The sequence below is a fragment of the Antedon mediterranea genome, chromosome 10 (assembly GCF_964355755.1).
Source record: "Antedon mediterranea chromosome 10, ecAntMedi1.1, whole genome shotgun sequence".
Taxonomy (NCBI): domain Eukaryota; kingdom Metazoa; phylum Echinodermata; class Crinoidea; order Comatulida; family Antedonidae; genus Antedon; species Antedon mediterranea.
In genome coordinates, this window is record NC_092679.1 from 16,744,804 (window position 1) to 16,764,099 (window position 19,296).

Below are 19,296 nucleotides of genomic sequence, written 5' to 3' on the forward strand. Positions count from 1 at the left end.
CAATTAAGTTCTGATTATAAACTTTGGACTATTCCAAGTCCTGATAAGTAGTGATGTAATTTGTACTCTCAATTCTGGCATTATTTATGATTTTATTTTGAAAATGATATTTGATTAATGGCATTACGTTTTTGTGAATTTTCATTGTTTGGTAATGTAAGTTGGTGAGGTCTTAAAATAACAAAATCACAAATATATTTAGTGGTATACATTATAGTTATCACCAGGTTGGTGAATAATTTATTTTTATAAGAATTGTTTTACGATAGTACAAGTTAATTTAATCCACAGTCCCCATTGAGATCTTATTTTATCTGGTTTTATATCCTTTGGTGATAAGCGTGATTTTAAACATGATATATGTGCATGCATTTAATACTTATGACATGTTTTTATCACAATAATTATGGCAACGTATTGTGCAATAATAAATTTTATATGACATTATTTATGTTTCTTGCACATGAATAGCATGAACCTCCAAAAATAGATTATTGTAAATCGCTCATCTCGCATGGATTTTGGGTTACAGATTTTAGTGTAATAAATTTCAGTACAGTAATTCTTAGCGGTTTTATTGTTTAATGTGTTCATCGCCCTTTAAGTGGGGATATAGGTGTTATACATTAATCTTGGAACAAAAAAGTAATATTTATTATCTGTGCGAACTTTGTAAACCTTTTTCGAAGCCTAACGGAAACTACCGTATTTATCTCGTTAAATACGGAGGCTTTTGTGATTTTAGCAACGATCCCAAGTGAAAATGAATAATTGAATATAAGGTAAAGATAATCCTGACATATAATTGCTCACAAGTGACTAAACTAACTAACCTTATGTAACCAAAATGTGTGACGATATAGAGGGCGCACTATAACTTTTACAGAGTACAGTACTTCAATTCAGAGCCATACACAATAATATCGCAGGGCCCCTCGAAAGAGCAGTTTTTATTTTATTACTGAGAGGGCTACCCTACTGAAAGTAAACGAAAGTAAAACGTACTTTCTTCCTTATTACGATACGATAGTATTTATTGTCATTTATAAAACAAGGTACAACTGAAATTTGGTTGGTTGATTTACATTTGATATAAAGACAATAACATATTAAGTTGCATTCATAATTATCAGTGTCTCTCAATCTGATAAACCGTAAATTACCGTGTGCACTTTAAAGAACTGTGTACACAGCCACACGACCTGGAGAGAGAGATGGGCTCCATCAGGTGTATTTGGCACGCTACACATTGCCAAGCGACCCTACGGCCGGCCACACTCAATCACCACGTGACTAGTGATATGAAAACAGCAGTTAGTGTCTAACATAAGGAAGGTAAACGTATTGGTATTAGTTTACTAAAATTTTGATATTTGAAGTTTAGAGAAGGACTTAAAGCATGTAGGGCACGCCCTTTTCTCGTGTAACTCCATGCCCTTTGAGCAAATGTGGCAGATGATGTGCTTACAAGGTATATAACCAAAAAACCCTAAACTAACGCGTCGTGTGCATAGGACGCAGGATTCAAACTTCGTCTCATCAGCAGTGTCCGAAAATGTTCGGTACTTCTTTACCCATTTTCTTTCTCTTTCATGAAAATTTTCGGAGCTCTGTCTGCGAAAGGTTTTTTCAAACCCTGATGGCGGCGTCCTCTCGACAAAACCAGTGGGCAATGGTTCGCCGTTGTCAGTCGTTTGACGGTATATCTCTGATAATGACTGTTCGTATTCACCCGCCTTTTCTGGATGTTTCAGACGACTTTGGAATTCACGCTGCAGCGCCTGAAGAACACGGAAATTCAAGTCAATGAACCGGATCTCCAGCATACGCCCCTTGGCTTGGAGGAACTCCTTTAACGCGTCTGTCATGATTCGTGCATACACATCACAGGGGAAGTAGAATCTTCCTGTAATATACAAAAAAAAACGTTCACATTATTAGACAACCTCGATTCAAATAAGTATGTCGAGTGCCCGAGCGATTATGACAGAGCACAGCAAACCAAAGCCATAATACCGGCAAAGGTTCGGCACTCCTCGGCCATAGTGGAGCAGATCAACCACTTTAAACTGGTACGGTGTATACTTACGGACTTGTGTGCACTTAAAAGAACCCAGAAAGAGTAGGGGGTGTTGTTCATTTTCTCAACAAGTCTACCAGTTGAATTACTTGCGTACAGAAAGCACGAGAGTGGTCCCCTATGTCTCCCAATTGCACAAAAAATAACTAATTATACAATAGTTATTTCTTTATAGTTTATTTAGTTTGTGAAGTATTTTCCATTTGACTTACCTGTGCCAAGACCAGGGATTGCTACGGAACTCACATTCCGCGTGTCTCTAGCTTTCTGAAGAATATTCTTACAGCTCCGTCGCAGTTGTGACTCCAAATACGTCTGATCTTGATCGGCATTCCAATTGGGCATCACAATAAAGAACACTTTGTTACATGGCAGAACTCCTTCTGATTCAATCTCAACAATTTGACCAACAGCTGGTAAACCGTAGGCATCCATCCACTCCAGACACCTAGCGTGGATAATTGATCCACTGTTTTTATCAATAGTTGATGAAATTGCTCCTCCACAACTGAGTTCAACGTCATTGGAGCTTACGATAACTGCAGCACGTTCTTTAGCAATATCTCCTCTTTTAACAGTTATGTGAACACCATTGAAAATGGTATCGTACATGTATGCCTCACTAGAACTACCGGTTGACTGAAAGAAATTTCTGCTGAGGAACGCATGGAATCGAGGGTTCAAAGGTCGTAGCGTTGATGTTGGTGATGTTTGCTTACGAGAATGCCTGTCATGCTCCACTGGTACTGGTGATTTACTCGAATAATCTCTTTCCCTTCCATTAGCTTTGGAGGGGACTTCGCTATTGCGATAACCGTTACTTTTTAGTGAGTCGTCGCTACCATCAATGCTGTCACCATATTCGTCGTTAAGTTGATGTTCATTTATTGGTTCTAACCATTTGTCACCAGTACTTGGTGGTGGGAGAGGTTGATCTTGACCAACGTGATTTTGCGTCATCGTTTGATCAGCTAGTTGAGTTTGAGGTATGATGGCAGTTTCCACTTTAATAACCTCTTGATAAGAATTTCGTTCGACTTCTCTAGCAAGAGCTTCTCGCTGTTCCTCTCGTGCAATAGCTTCAATACGTTGTGCCTCCCTCGTCTTTATTTGTTCCAACTCTCGCGCATAGGCTTCCCTCAGCTCTGCTTCCCTAAGCTCTTCCTTCCGGCGTTCTTCCTCTGCATCTCTTGCTTCTTTTTCTTTTCTCTCAGCTTCCTCTTTTCTCTCCCTTTCTATTTTTAAATTTGTTTCTCTTTCCATCTCTTTTGATAACATATCCTCTGCCTTTTGTAGTTCTTCTTTAACAGCTTCACTTTGTCCATAAACCCGAAGGACGTTTGAATCTGATTGTCTGACAACCATCATTGTAACTATGTTCATCAAAGTACTCTCAACCGTTTCTCTGAAATTCTCGCTTACATCGAACTTTCCAAGATCAAAACTGTGCACTGACATTTCTTTCTCGATCTCGCTAAATAGCAGTTTTAGAAGATCAACCGCGTTGTCGACGTCTGTTTCAGTTCCTGGAACGCTGTCAGACAACGATATTTCTACAGCACCGTTGTCCGTGCATTGTATTTTCACATAACATGTTTGTCGAATTTCATCTACCTTCATTGCATGTATGCTCATCGCATATCTTATAAGGTCTGGTTCAAACTTTACACTACGTGTTACATTGTCTGCTTTGGTATCACACTCCATGTTGTCACTGTCATCCTTGACATCATCTACCGCTACTTGTTCACCAGATGTCACTGGATTATAGTTCATAACATCTTGAATTTTAGTCTGTGAGCAAACATCATCTGGTAGTGGTGGTGCTGCTGTAGGTGGTGTTCTATTCTGTATGTGGTCTAACGGCACTTCTTGTCGACCTTCAGACATCGGCTCAATATCCATGTGTTCATCTTGATTGACTACTACGCCACGTTCATCAAACATAAGCCACTCTATCTTATTTCGAAGTTGAATTAGAATTTCAAAGTTACCGCTAAAATAACATCCAGTGTCTGTCTTTGTTGACTGTAACCCTAAGTTTAACGCCATCTCATTTATTCGCTCAAAGTAATGGTTTACATCTGGTAGCCATTCCTTTGTGATATTCACCGTAGTTTCACCAAACAATGAACCCTTAAAAATGAAAACAAGACGTTAGTTATTAATTTTTAATTATAAAAGATTAATAAAGATCTGAAATTCTGAAGATTGTAAAACTACCTTGAATTTATTGCCGTTGTCTTGGTTCTGATTATGTTCATACTCGTACAGTGTTTCGATCTTCAACGACGCCCCGAGGAAGTTGATGCCATTCTCTCTGGAGTAAGCGATGAGCTCGGTACATACTGAGAAAATAACAAGTTATAATAGTATAATTTAGCATGCTTTTAAAACATGTTATTGGGTTACAGTGTAGCTCTGGTTGCTGCATGCTACGTAAGTTCCCTGTGTTATTGCCATAGTCATTTTACAATATATTATGGTATTGTGTTAGTAACTGTAGGTTACGTTTTTCAGAGTAAACAACCGTAAGGTTTGAACATAATCAAAAGCTCTGTCTACACTATCAAACTTTATGTGACAAAAAAGTGTGATGTACCCGTATATGGTAGTGATATGCTTAAATATGGTAGTGATATGCTTAAATATGGTAGTGATATGACATCATGTCCATATATGGGCATATCACATTTTTTGCCACATAATGTTTGATAGTGTAGACAGAGCTTTAACAACCTATTCCTAATATTAAGTGCAATTAGTTTTGAATATAAATTCACTAGTGATATTAGTTGTTTGTCGGGACTTTTAAAACATCATTATACCAACAAAGCAATAACAGAAAATCGATATTGCAATATAATATTTAAATTATACTAAAAATACTTGTGTGTGTATTGTCCCCCAAAAACATGAACAATGAATATTAATTACATCAGACTTTTAATAGGTTATTTTGTAGTTTTAATAAAGTTAACCCCTTCCATAAAAAAAATCAACAAAATAAATGTTTTCTCATATAAAATGACAAAATAAATGGTCAAATTCAACCAAAAACCCATTTGCTGGCAGCCAATTTGATTATTTTTTGCTTTAAATTACAGTTTCTTCAGCTAAATAATTGTTTTCGATTCAATTTTTGTTAAAAGTGAATAACTATTATGTGACATTAAAATGGCATATTCAACAACAACAAAATTTAAAAATTATTTTTTCAGGGGGACATACTTTAAAATTGAACGTGAAATCCAACAACCATAATTATACAAAGTCAAGTTCACCTGACAATACAATGGCCTTCACTTAAATAGTATTAGACTGGTTTAAATAGTATATACTGGTTTTACCTTTGCTTTCAAAAAACACAATGATGGCAGACGATTCATCTAGATACTCAATCCGCTCTATATAGCCCGCACAATTGGCGGATTTACTGAGGTATTCTTCTAGTTTGTTTAGGAGGTCGTCTTGATTTGACGGTAGGTTGCTTACGACTGCTGTACGTTCCAGTTCGGCAGCCAGCTCCTGGTCTATCCACCGATGCAAACGCTCTTCCATCGTCCTAGAATAAACAGGACAAAAATACAGGCGTATTTAGGTATAATTAGGTAGTAGGCCTTTTATTAAGTCACCTCGATCGTAAATAGATTTGGCCACTAATTCGAGGTACGGTCGGAATCTTAAATGTTTAGTCAATCATTATCACTTTTCAAAACTTCGTTTCTATATTTCTTTTAGATATACTTAAATACTAATTAATGCCTTAGAAGTCTATCGTGTGTTTACTATTTTTCTTTCGACACACTGTAGGTACTGTACTTTTTTAGTTACTATGTATATGATACTATGTGTATAAACTCAAAATATAGTCTGAGGAGTGTTTCATTTCACTTGTCGCTGGTCTAAAATTCCGTTGAGAAATTTCTGTTATGTTCTCGTTCATAATTGAATTGCTAAAACTATACTCTCGTTAGCTCCCGACGGAGTATAGTGTTTTCTGAATGTTTGGCGTTTCTCTCGGCTATTTTTACATTTTAGTTTTGATTTAACCGTTATAGTTAATCATTTTCTAGCCCAATCTAAGCCCTTTTACTATATCCATGATACTATTTTACCCACAACATTGCTTTTTGTTTAGTAATTGCCTTTTACACAACAAATAAATCAATATGTTGTTATTTCCTGGTGAATATTCAATAATAAATATCTACTTACATGTCATCACTGAAGCCGTCAGTAGTAAACTGTAGCTCCGGACTGCATGCATCCGGGCTATACCGAAACATTATGTAGGCGGAATCAACAAACTTATAAAAATCGCAGGAAGAAAGCACTGTCGTTTAAATACCTGGAAGCGCCGAGGCCTGACGTTCAACTTCGGGTCATTAGTAATCTTTCTTTTACAAGTTGATCATAGAAGTGTGGATTTGTTTAATTCTCTTCTTTTTAAAATCGTTTTTAATGCAAATCGTTTCCAAAGCTAATAGTTATAAAAACTGTCACAACGACAATGCTGGCCTAGATTAAAGTAACTTTCAGTTAGGGCGAAGGTCGCTGTCTGTTCGTTAGTAGTTTACGGAACCTATAGTAGTACTGTATAGGCCTACAATAATGACTGTTTAATTAGGAGTGCAATGGTGCATGTATTTTCATGAGATGATAATAGAATATCAAGTTAATCTTTCACAGAAATGGCTTTATTTCAAAGTAAATGCATTTCTTTTCTTGAAATGCAATAAACGATACATATCTATCTATAAAATATCAAACAACTGGACGGAAAGTTGACGTGCCTCAACTTCACAAAACACAGTTTCCAATGATGCCGATACAGTTAATATTTTTAGCAAATTATAATTTCCATTTTATAGTTTATTTTCTAACTACAAATGTCAACTGCTTCGATTTTAGTGCTGATTGCTGCTTCAAATTATTATGTAGTTTACCTTATATTTTATCAGCAAAATGATAATGCTGTTTTCGGACGGTTCAATAATTTCCGGTAACGGTTTGTTAGTATTTTCCGAGCATCTACATAATGTATACACTTGCCTGCCACTAAAATATGTTAAAGCTATTTAAAGAAACACTATAGATATACATTCTTTACTTTCTGAATAAAAATGACGACTAATCGGATACAATTTGATTTTACACGTTTTGACATATATACGGCGCACATTGATATTTAAATTGGTGTGGTGCGAAATAAAACAATTATGACTACAAGAAGTACTTAAACTTAAACACCAAAATCAGTTATGCTATTAAAAAAAAAACACTTGGATATACATTCTTTACCTTCTGAATAAAAATAGTAAACTTTCTATAACGACTAATCGGATACAATATTTGACTTTACACGTTTTAACATACGGCGTACATATTGATATTTAAATTGGTGTGGTGCGAAATAAAACAATTATGAATACCTACAAGAAGTAATTAAACTTAAACACCAAAATCAGTTATGCTATTAAAAAAAAAAAACTTAGATATACATTCTTTACCTCCTGAATAAAAATAGTAAACTTTCTATAACGACTAATCGGATACAATATTTGACTTTACACGTTTTAACATACGGCGTGCATTGATGTTTAAATTGGTGTGGTGCGAAATAAAACAATTGTGAATACAAGAAGTACTTAAACTTAAACACCAAAATCAGTTATGCTATTAAAAAAAAAACAACTTAGATATACATTCTTTACCTTCTGAATAAAAGTAGTAAACTTTCTATAACGACTAATCGGATACAATATTTGACTTTACACGTTTTAACATACGGCGTGCATTGATGTTTAAATTGGTGTGGTGCGAAATAAAACAATTATGAATACAAGAAGTACTTAAACTTAAACACCAAAATCAGTTATGCTATTAAAAAAAAAACAACTTAGATATACATTCTTTACCTTCTGAATAAAAGTAGTAAACTTTCTATAACGACTAATCGGATACAATATTTGACTTTACACGTTTTAACATACGGCGTGCATTGATGTTTAAATTGGTGTGGTGCGAAGTAGAACAATTATGACTACCAAAATCAGTTATGTTATTTAACATACGGCGTACATATTGATATTTAAATTGATGTGTTGCGAAATAAAACAATTAAAATACAAGCTTAAAAACGGATAAGTGCTCAGGCAGTCCATGCTATAAGCTGATGCTACACTAAGAACGGCAATCTGTCAAAAATGTGTATTAACATTTATTGTTTAAACCCACCCTGATCCTTGTTTAACATAAACATTATTAATACAAGAAATAAACTAAACTTAAAAACGGATAACGGTACTCGGCTATAACAATTGCTACAATAGAACGGCAAACTGTCAACACAACACACAGTCATTGTTTAAACCATTGATCCTTGTTTTCCAAAGTCCACACTGGATCCAAATGTCTTTCGCAATTCGGTCAAAAGGTATGATTTCTGGTCAATCAGTGTGATATTCTTCAGAGTTGATTTTGAACTTAGTTCATCTTGCATGGCAGTTAACATCCCGTTCACGAAAACAGTAAGAGGATAATTAAAGGCTCCTGAAAACAATACAAGAATGGTAGATATAAAACTATTCTCAAAACTTAAAAAAAAACCAATTCATTATGTCTCCTAAAAAAGGCGGAGTTAACATACAGTAACTGATAACAAAATATTATCAAGTCATGCGAAAAATGAATTTGCCATTGTCATTTAAATATTATCAAAATAAATAGCTCCCTCTCTAACATTGCTATACAAATCATAACTAAATCTAAATAAAATGAGCATTGATGAAAAAATGAAATTCGTCAAAAATGTCGTTCCAATTGCAAAGGTTACATAGTTTATATCATTGATTATGGCGTGTAAAGTATTCTAAAAAGAAAATACAACACCCACCTGTTCCTAATCCAGGTATTGCGGCTGACCTAGCTCCGATGTAATGTAACGACTTGAGTACTTCTTTGCATAACCGAGTCATAATTTTACAGTTTTCTTCAAAAGATTTAAAAACGTTACAATCCGGCATTACAAGAAACATAATACATTTACACGACAATGATCCACTACTAACGTTGAAAACCTTTCCAGACGTTGATGGTATGTGCCTAATATACCATTTCTGGCATTCTTGTTTTATTACTTCACCACCAGCTCGCAAAATGGCACTTGCCAAACCTCCTCCCATGATCATTTGGCAGTCTACCGAGCTTACAATTACATCAACTTGTTCCTTAGTGATATCTCCGACCTTTCCGGTGATTCTCACGTTGTTGATGTTAAAGATATCATAAGGGTTACGAGAAGAGGAGGAAGAGGAATTGTTAGAAGGAGAAGGAGAATATTGCAACTTTGGCTGCCAAAGTATAGGTTTATCGTGACGAGATTCCAGATAGGATTTTTCTGATGGTTGATAAGCAGAGCCTGCAGAATACGGATATGTGTCCTTGGTTACAGTTTTGTTGGGTTGTTGAGTTGGGTAGGACTGAGTAAACTTTTCTTCTTCCATATTTCTTGTGTCATGCGACGTAACGTGTGATGGCTGGTTAGAGCTGCTTGTCTGAAAATGGCGGTCATAGGCAGTCTTATTTGGGTACGACTGAGTCAACTTTTGTTCTTCCATATTTCTTGTATCATGCGACGTAACGTGTGATGGCTGGTTAGAGCTGCTTGTCTGAAAATGGCGGTCATAGGCAGTCTTATTTGGGTACGACTGAGTCAACTTTTGTTCTTCCATATTTCTTGTACCATGCGACGTAACGCGTGGCTGGTTAGAACTAGTTGCCGGCAAAGACGGAGGTGTGTAGTGTTGAGACGTTTCTTCCTTCTTAAACTCATTCATACCGCTTGTACCACGAGAAGGCACTTGTGATGGCATATCAATGGCAAACGATTCATCAGGATCGTCCTCTTTTCCATCAATGCGACCGTCACGCTTTCCTAATCTAGGTCTACTTTCGTCATCTTCTTCTTCCGTCGTACTCGTGACACGTCTCATTTGACCTCCCTTCGCATCTTCCTCGTCAACTTGTGTATTGCCATCATCGCACTCTTTAAACAACATGGATTTTTTTATCATATGTGATCTAAAATCACCAACTGCGTTCCAATCACCTTCCAACGTTACGAATTGCTCTTGTTTTGCGTTCCAATCTTCTTCCAATTTGAAAAACCTTTTTTGTTTTGTAAGGGTAAAAGAAAGGTCCAGTTTTATGGAGAGGTGTCGTAGAAACGATAAGTCATCATCTAGGATATACGGATGTTCTTTTGTAGAAATTGTAACTTTTACATTTTCAAACGGCTCCACGGTCTGAAATTGTAAAATTGTGCCCTGATAACAGTGTCTCAATTAGTAAGAAGTTTATTTTATTTATTTACACAATTTCTCAACAAAATTACATTCGCTCCCCGTGCCCATAGACACCTTTTCACCATGGCTGATTTCTTTCATCAATATTGATTTTGATGGCCAGAAAAAATAGCAATTCTTGCTTTAGAGAGGAAATATTGTACAGATATTGACTGCTTAGAGGTTAAATTAAGATTTTACATCCCCGAGTGAAGGATATTTTGTTCGAGGAAATATAAAATTCCCCGAGAACATAATATCATTCCCGAGGGATGTCAAATCTTATATTTTACCGATATAACAGGCGATATCTGTAATATTACATAGCCAAAAACAAGTAGAATATCTGCTGGGTCGGATCAGGGAGATGTAAACTACATTAGCTATCCGACCAGGGAGATGTAAAATACATTACAGACTTGTTTACATTGGCAGACTTGTTTACATACAATACAAAAAGGAGGCCTAGCCTAGCTATCCGACCAGGGAGATGTAATGTATTTTACATCTCCCTGGTCGGATAGCTAGGCTAGGCCTCCTTTTTGTATTGTATGTAAACAAGTCTGCCAAGACAATAATGTTTTATATTACATAGCCTATGTAAATACGCGAACGTGATTGGTTGAAACTGCATCACATGACTACGAGGATCGTAATTCGTATATATCCTCGAGAACGATGATATTGACTGTGTAATTTTCGCGTAATTATCGTGTCCCCTGTCATTAATCATATAAATTCTCGAGTACGATGATAATGACTGTGTAATTTTCGTGTGCGACACTCGCGTTTGCCGATAAATAAACAAAAGTCATCTACTGGTCTTGAACTTGCGATGCAATTGTCACTCCATCACACGACAACGCTTCAACCGCTGCGCCACAGAATTTGCTTGAAGAAATTAATCTTCTAAACTATTTAAGCTATGCATACATAGCGCCCTCATTTATTATTAGTCCACCCTAAATGTGATGAAACACCGTTTGTGATTGGTCAATACTCACGGTGTAGTAACCTAGTAACTAGTACGCGCTGAACATCCGGTGATTCGGCTCCTCGAAGAGAAGAAGAAGACGAATTTTTATTCGGCCTACCTGATTATAATATTATTATTAATAGGCTTATTGATGGAAATTCTTCTGTTAATTTCAACGACCTAGGCCTAAGTGAATATTTTATTGCCAAGGAATCATTAATTAGTAATTATCTGTATATTATTCTTCGCAAGGTAAGGTGTCTAGGCAGGCTTATTTAAATACAAATAATATAGGAGGCCTAGCCAACCCAGCAGACTTGTTCTTGGCTATATAATATAACAGATATTGCCTTTTATATCGGTTAAATATAAGATTTGACATCCCCGAGGGGATGTCAAATCTTATATTTAACCTCTAAGCAGTCAATATCTGTATAATAGTTTTTGTTACAGAGGGCAAACAATGCTGTATCTTTGTGGCGGAAAAATAACGAGACTGAATAAAGTAGAAGTTCTTTTATGAACTTATGTTTGTACCACAATAGTTGGTAAACTAGTAGCATTAAATACAAATAAAAATATATATGTTGATGTACTTTTGGCAATTTATTATTATTTATAATTGTTTGCTAAAGTTTTTAGGACCTATATAATTAAATATGCCGTGTGGTAAAATTATGTTTTGGTAATTAAGTGTGGTAACGATGTATTCAAAACAATATTTTAAAGATCTCTTTGTTTTTCTTTAAAAACAAAATTGTAAATTTATTTGTAATCAGCTGTACCAAATTAATTAAAAATATATAACACATTTGTAGATAGATTAAGATATTAATGGAAGTACATTGATACTTCACTTACCTCTCGTTGACCCACGTCTTCTTTAAGTGTTTTTGAAACTCGAGTAGGCCTTAATTCCGAATCAGGTGTGACGTCAGAATTCTTCAACCGATATGTATCAAATGACATTGCTTCAACTTCAGATCCATGAAGTTGATGAGGACTCTTTTCAATAACCAAATCAATCACTAAGAACATATAAATATGATTTAAGTAAACAAAATATATGCCCAAAGCATTATTGCTGTTTAATAATTTTCCTTTGTATGATACCGTATAGGCATATAACAATATGGCCTAAAGTTAAATGTGTAAACGTTACAGAGGGAAAAAAATGTTGTATCTTTATGGATGAAAAATAACGAGACTGAATATAACGTATAGAATTCGGCGTGCATTTCCCTTATGAAGTTATGTATACGTTTGTACCGCAAGCAGAATTCAATAGACATGTACGTATATTGTATAACAGATATTAACATATTATTGCACTGCCATCATAAATGCATAATCATAAAAACTATATTGTACTTAATAATACACATTATAACCAAAGGTGACGTGTGCTTACCGTTCTCTTTGCAAAACGTAATTAATGCCGCATCTGTATCGATTAAATAAACGTGTTTGATATCTCCTCCGCCATTCTTCTGCTGTCTAAAATGTGTTTCAATTTGATCTGTGACGTGTCTAATTCTTTGGATTCCCACTACCACTAACGACCGTTTCTTGTCACTATCGGTGAGTTCTTCTGTCACTGACAAAAAACTCTTGTATGACGACATAAAAAAAAAATCATTAGAATTTTAAATTCAAAATTATTTTTGGTACGGATAATAATGTAAATGTCTTAATACTACTGTATTTCATTAAAGAATTAATTTATTACCCTTACTTTCTGTACGTCATCTGTATTTGTAGGTTGGTTGACTTTAGACTTCTTCAGCATACTGCTTAATGACGTCACCTCGACTGTCTGTCCGTTAAGCTTATGCGAACCATGTTCAATAACCGATTGTATCACTAAAAATCAGAATGTACAATACAAAGCGTTTGATTAAAGAATAATCAGTTTGTCTAAATAAAAGATAATATCGAATGAGATGTTATTTATTATTTTGTATTGTACGCATATAGGGTGCCCAATATTCGTTACATTATAGTGCCTTGTAGTATAGACAATTTTAGAGAGAAAAAAGAAACATCTGACGACCGGCCGGAATGTAAACAGTGAATTAGGACAATTAATTGTGTAAAATTAATTATAGTCACATGTATTATTTGCCTACCTTTTTCTTCGCCAAACGTAATTAATGCCGTGCTTTTGTCCAGCATTATAATCTTTTCAATGTCCCCTCCACCATTGACCCGTTTTCCAAAGTATATCTCAATTTTATCTTCGTTAGTTAATGTCGGAATTTCCGATACCAGCACCGACCGTGTCTTGGCGCTTTCACTGAGTTCAGCCATCAGTGATGACATTACGTATTCCGACATCTTTAAAAACGACAGGAAAAATAAAAAATATTAAGTAACTTTGTGTACTATTGAACAGTAGGTCTTTCTAACATTGAAATGTGTTGATATGCGTCGTTATTTGTCGACTGCGTCGTTACGGTATTTGTCGATATGCGTCGTTATTTGTCAATATGCGTCGTTATTTGTCGACAAGCGTCGTTATTGGTCGACATGTGTCGTTATTTGTCGACATGCGTCGTTATTTGTCGACCATGCGTCATTATTTGTCGACATGCGTGGTTATTTGTCGCCCATGCGTCGTTATTTGTCGATATGCGTCGTTACTTGTCGATATGCGTGGTTATTTGTCGACATGCGTCGTTATTTGTCGATATGCGTCGTTATTTGTCACTATATGCGTCATTATTTATCACTATGCGTCGTTATGTGTCGGTATACGTCGTTATTTGTCGATATGCGTCCTTATTTGTCGACATGAGTCGTTATTTGTCGACATGCGTCCTTATTTTTCGATATGCGTCGTTATTTGTCAATATGCGTCGTTATGTGTCGGTATACGTCGTTATTTGTCGATATGCGTCCTTATTTGTCGACATGAGTCGTTATTTGTCGACATGCGTCCTTATTTGTCGACATGCGTCGTTATTTGTAGATCGATAACGGAGGAGTAGGCTACTGTATAAAACCAACTTAGCAATCTTAATTAATCCTAATTATTTCTATCTAGGAATCAATCTGGTATGAGAAAATCCTTGATGGCACACATTGAACAAAAAAAAATTTCCCAAACAACATGATGGAAAAAACATTTTCTTATTTCTGTTTCAAAATGTCTTTGTAATGTCTATGTATGCCATGAAGAAATAAGTAGCTGTGGATAGGCCTACTACTAGTACTAGGTATATATATGGCCTACTATCATTATTATATTATTTTATTGTCCTACCTTTTATGGTTATGCTTCCATTCTTTGTACCCACGCTATTGTTGGAGGTTATTTGCATTTATCAAACAAATACTGATTACAAAGAATTGAGAATATAACAGTGGTTGTACGGCTGATACTGTATGTACTTTAGTATATTTGCCTTTACATTATTGTAACGATTAAGCATTCTATACACTTTTCATGTTTATCGATTACGTTACGGTGGCCTACTGTTAAATAGGCCTATCTATCGATCCTATAGCCTACGCACAAACTAAATTGAACGGACAAACACTGTATAAATTAGCCTATTATAGTATAAAGATAAAACTGTTACCGTGTAAAACGTATCTTCTTACATCGACGTCAGACTCAACAAAAATGGAGTTTTTGTATTTGTATATATTATGTACAACATTATTTTTGGACTTTGGAAATTCCCGTAGACAAGAGATCATGTATACCGCGATGCATTGTGGGTGGTATGCAAAAGTGCGCCGCCTTACGACAGCCTACTCCCGTATAATCATGGACTATAAAAGTCCATGACATAACAGAAATCAATGACACATCATATAATTGTGGTTAAATTTTGAAGGGTCAGGGTCAAAGATCAAGGTCCACAAAAAAAAAATAAATAAAAAATAAAAAAATAATTAAAAAAAAACCCTTAGTGGGACTTGAACCAGCGATCTCAACTGTGAGAGGCTGGATACATAACAATTACACCACACTTTCATCCACAACTTTGTAGTGTGCAGTTAGCCTATTTACACTTAGAACTAAAAAAAAAAATGTAAAAAAAAAAATATTCAGGGGCATTTTATGTAGGGGAATTTTACAGTAGGCGGAGGTTTGTACTCTCGGAGTACCCTCTAGTTTATAATAAAATTATGATAATAACTTACCAAAGATGCTTTTAAATCCATCCAATGGTGTTATTTTTACCCTCGTACTACATTTGCACGAGTTAAGTAAAGCAATATGCCTATTCAACTCTGTTAACAAGTAAAAGATCCAATTGTCCGAATTATTTTTCTCATTTTCTTAATAGAAAGATGCAATCCTTAGTGGGAGAGTATGTAGACATTTTCCAATTTCTGATAAACGTACATTCGGATCTTTCTCAGATATTAATCATAGGCCTACTCGCCATCTACAAATAATTATTGGGGCAGAATGCTTAAATATAATATTTTTACTCCAAGTATTGTTCATGGCCTAGTAACATTATAGTTTTTACAGATTCTCTTAGATTTTAGACCATTAACCTTTCCAATATTATTTATTCCTTGGATAGTCTTTGGTACTACTAATTTCAGCTTTTTTCAACTTCAAACATAATTATGTTTTGGCTATTGGCAAATATGGTTTTAATACAGCTTCAAATATAGCATCTGGCTATTCCAAAATAGGGTTTTAAGAAATGAAGAAATGTATAAAACAGCATTTATTATGAAAGAAGGTTTATACGAATTCAATGTTCATATCTTGTGTTCTCCAAATTACACAAGTATAATACTTTTAAGCGTCTTGATAATTAAGTAAGAATATCGCGTTCATTATTGAATTATCAAAATACGTTAAATTTCCCTCCGACATAAAAAGGATGACCATCTAAATTGCTGTTCTACTTTGTCGTAATCACTTTTACAAATTCTGTAATGAAAAAACACATCGTTACTTCCTTTTTGTAGAGTTTTTCAAACATTCATTTTAGGCCTCTAAAGGTACGCGAGTGGATGCCGTTTGGATGTGTGTAGAGTATCATAATAATGGGTAGTTAAATGTAAAAACGAGTACGCGACTGTCATGTGCGATGTAAACAATATTTACGTTCGTAGTAGACTTGGCCATCGCCATCAATGCCTGCATCCCTGATCATTTCATTCACTTTATCATCAGTCAACTTCTCACCAAGGTTTGCCATCACATGCCTTAATTCAGCAGCGCTAGAAATAAACAATAAAAGAATAAACGTAGATGGAAGAATGACTTGATAGGTTGATTCGTTAAGCTCTGTCTACACTATCAAACTTTATGTGACAAAAAAATGTGATGTGCCCATATATGGACATGATGATGTCATATCACTCCCATATTTGGAGACATTATAAGTGTTTTTGTCGAACTAGTTTGATAGTGTAGACAGGGAGCTTTACACAAGTTGGCTTATCATAGTTGTGCTCCCATCAACAGACAAAAGAGGATCTATACGGTAACTCGTGCATTATCGAAACCGTTGTATGTATGGAAATATTCCTACAGAAGTCCGATCCTGACTTTCTGATTTCGTTTAATCGTGAAATTCGAATCAACAATTTTTTGCGTAGTGCTTGCGCAGGCGCAGATTGATTTGTTTACAAAGTGAGCGAAGCTTGCGCGTTGCATGTTTACGTGATCTGCGAAAATCCCTAATATCGAAAAATCTTACCTGATGTAACCACTGCTGTCTTTATCAAACACACTGAAAGCGATTCGAATCTCTTCTTCAGTATCTGTGTCCTTCAATTTTTCAGCCATTATTGTAAGAAATTCTTGGAAATCTATTGTGCTGTCAACTACCATTTCATGTATTGTCCCCCAAAAACATGAACAATGAAAATTAATAAAATATAACTTTAAATAGGCCATTTTAGTAGTTTTAATAAAATTGTTCACTTCTGTAAAAAAAGAAGTATTTAAATTATAAGAAGACAAACGAACCGGTTAATTTTAACCAAGAAACATTGTCTGACCGACAATATTTTTTGCTATTACATTTTTTTAGGTAAATCATTTTTTTTCGATCCAGTTTTTGGTCAAAGTGAATAACTATTACGTGACATTAAAATGGCATTTCAACAACAAAATTGACGAAAAACTATTTTTAGGAGGATAATATAACTTTATACTAAATGTTTCTCTCGGATAATTGAATCTAATGAATGTTCATATTGACGAAATGTGGACGGGAAAAACCAAAACTTACAGTCATGATCGACGACTTCATCGATCATGTCCTTGAGTTCTGCCTCTGTTGGGCTCTCTCCAAGAGATCGCATGATAGTTCCGAGTTCTTTAGGGGTGATGGTAGGCCCACCATCCTCATTTTTGTCAAATAAGAAGAAAGCCTCCTTAAATTCTGAAAAAACCCAGTGTACCGATTTAAATAAAATATTATCTGTTTTTATTATGTATTTATATTGTTTATGTGGAAATTTTCCCTTGATGACATCAGTAGGTAATAACATTGAAATAAAAATACTAAAATGAATGTGTACACAAAAATGCCAAACTGTAAGCTATACTGTATATTTCATTCACCCACAACAACTTCGCGTGCTACACGCTGGTGGTATACGAATCTTGGTTCCGCTTTGAAAGGCGAATTGATTATGTTTTGTTTAGCGGTTTGAAAATTATATCTGTTGATTTTTAGGCCTGTAACTCGTAACGTTTCTTACCTGCAATTTGCTCCTCTGTAAATTGATCAACCTAAATAACGATTGTGTACAAAACATTAAGCATTTAATAGTATCACACAATATTTCAATACTATGAGTTAGGATACCTTATAATGTTTAGATACTGTATACAAATTAAATCGATTGTTTGTTTTTTTTGCTGTATGTCCACATTTACAACTAGGCTGTGGCATCATAATAATATTGATTTTATAGTGTCATATCCGCAAAAAAGTACTCATGGCTCTCTCAAGTTAACAATAGAGGGAGAAAGGGGATTCCAAGTCTGTATTTTCGTTTCGAATTTTGTCTGAAAATACAGTTAACAAGCTCAAGTAGTATACGTATGAAATGCATATATGCAAAATATTTATATTTTTACTAATATTAGGTCAAAACTCCGTCTGGACTACCAGAGTTTCTCGGTTCGAATTTATTGTGGTGGGCCATTTCAGATTTTAGAGCAACGGTATAAAAATCTCTTGAACCCAATTGTTTTCGTGGTCGGCGCTGTTCTTCAAGAAGTTGTCAGATGAACGCATCATTTCCATAATTTGTATTGTTCACTAATTAACAATTTCAGCCCAAACAATGACCTTCGGCTGTGTATGACAAATAGCCTACTACACGCTATCCTACTAACACTCACCATTTTAAAATAGGTAGGCCTACAGTAGGCAGATGATATCGAGTAGTAATGGTATACAATTTAATTGGTAAGACGAATCGGTGACTGCATAATCACGTACAACGATAATATATTTATCAAGTAACAAACAACATGTATACAACATTATTTTTGGACTTTGGAAATTCCCGTAGACACTTCATCATAATTGCATAATGTTGTGGGTGGAACAAAGTGCGCCATCTTGCGACTGGGCATAATAGATAGAATAGCTAAAGATTATATATAAAATAGGCTTCGGCTTTTATTATATCTATGGTTACAGTACTGTAGAATAAACCCCAAACATTTCCAACCATTCAAGAAAAGCAAATGAATGAACAAGTTGATCGATCCCTCCCGGAGAGATTACAATTTTAAAAAGTAGTATGCAGTAGTAGTAGTATCGTATTTTAGTGTTTTTTTAAACGCAACCGTTTCCAGTATTTTAGTAGCCACTGGATAATGCATTGAGAAGGAGAGGAGAAGGGTATCTTGAAGAGATCATTCTGCTGATAATTATATTATTTTC

At 35.1% G+C, this 19,296-nt stretch overlaps 4 protein-coding genes across 4 annotated transcripts; all 4 read right to left on the reverse strand.

Annotated features, from left to right (window-relative positions):
• Positions 1 to 887: 887 nt before the first annotated feature.
• Positions 888 to 6,435, reverse strand: LOC140061167 (uncharacterized). Its single transcript, XM_072107647.1, has 5 exons — positions 6,299 to 6,435; positions 5,431 to 5,645; positions 4,304 to 4,428; positions 2,293 to 4,216; positions 888 to 1,906 (listed from the first exon to the last, which is right to left on the reverse strand). The coding sequence occupies exons 1-5, from the start codon at positions 6,367 to 6,369 to the stop codon at positions 1,359 to 1,361; spliced, it is 2,883 nt and encodes a 960-aa protein (XP_071963748.1). The 5' UTR covers positions 6,370 to 6,435; the 3' UTR covers positions 888 to 1,358.
• A 345-nt stretch (positions 6,436 to 6,780) lies between these two features.
• Positions 6,781 to 12,362, reverse strand: LOC140059826 (uncharacterized). The gene is made up of 3 exons (XM_072105759.1): positions 12,266 to 12,362; positions 8,979 to 10,389; positions 6,781 to 8,635 (listed from the first exon to the last, which is right to left on the reverse strand). Exons 2-3 carry the CDS (start codon positions 10,156 to 10,158, stop codon positions 8,451 to 8,453), a joined length of 1,365 nt encoding a protein of 454 aa, XP_071961860.1. The 5' UTR covers positions 10,159 to 10,389; positions 12,266 to 12,362; the 3' UTR covers positions 6,781 to 8,450.
• LOC140059827 (interferon-induced 35 kDa protein homolog) lies at positions 12,072 to 15,335 on the reverse strand. Its single transcript, XM_072105760.1, has 5 exons — positions 14,989 to 15,335; positions 13,534 to 13,741; positions 13,140 to 13,267; positions 12,816 to 13,014; positions 12,072 to 12,432 (listed from the first exon to the last, which is right to left on the reverse strand). The coding sequence occupies exons 2-5, from the start codon at positions 13,739 to 13,741 to the stop codon at positions 12,236 to 12,238; spliced, it is 732 nt and encodes a 243-aa protein (XP_071961861.1). The 5' UTR covers positions 14,989 to 15,335; the 3' UTR covers positions 12,072 to 12,235.
• Positions 15,336 to 15,355: 20 nt separating this feature from the next.
• Positions 15,356 to 18,857, reverse strand: LOC140059828 (calmodulin-alpha-like). The gene is made up of 6 exons (XM_072105762.1): positions 18,747 to 18,857; positions 18,098 to 18,128; positions 17,623 to 17,775; positions 17,086 to 17,212; positions 16,488 to 16,603; positions 15,356 to 16,310 (listed from the first exon to the last, which is right to left on the reverse strand). The coding sequence occupies exons 1-6, from the start codon at positions 18,747 to 18,749 to the stop codon at positions 16,282 to 16,284; spliced, it is 459 nt and encodes a 152-aa protein (XP_071961863.1). The 5' UTR covers positions 18,750 to 18,857; the 3' UTR covers positions 15,356 to 16,281.
• Between the last annotated feature and the right edge of the window lie 439 nt (positions 18,858 to 19,296).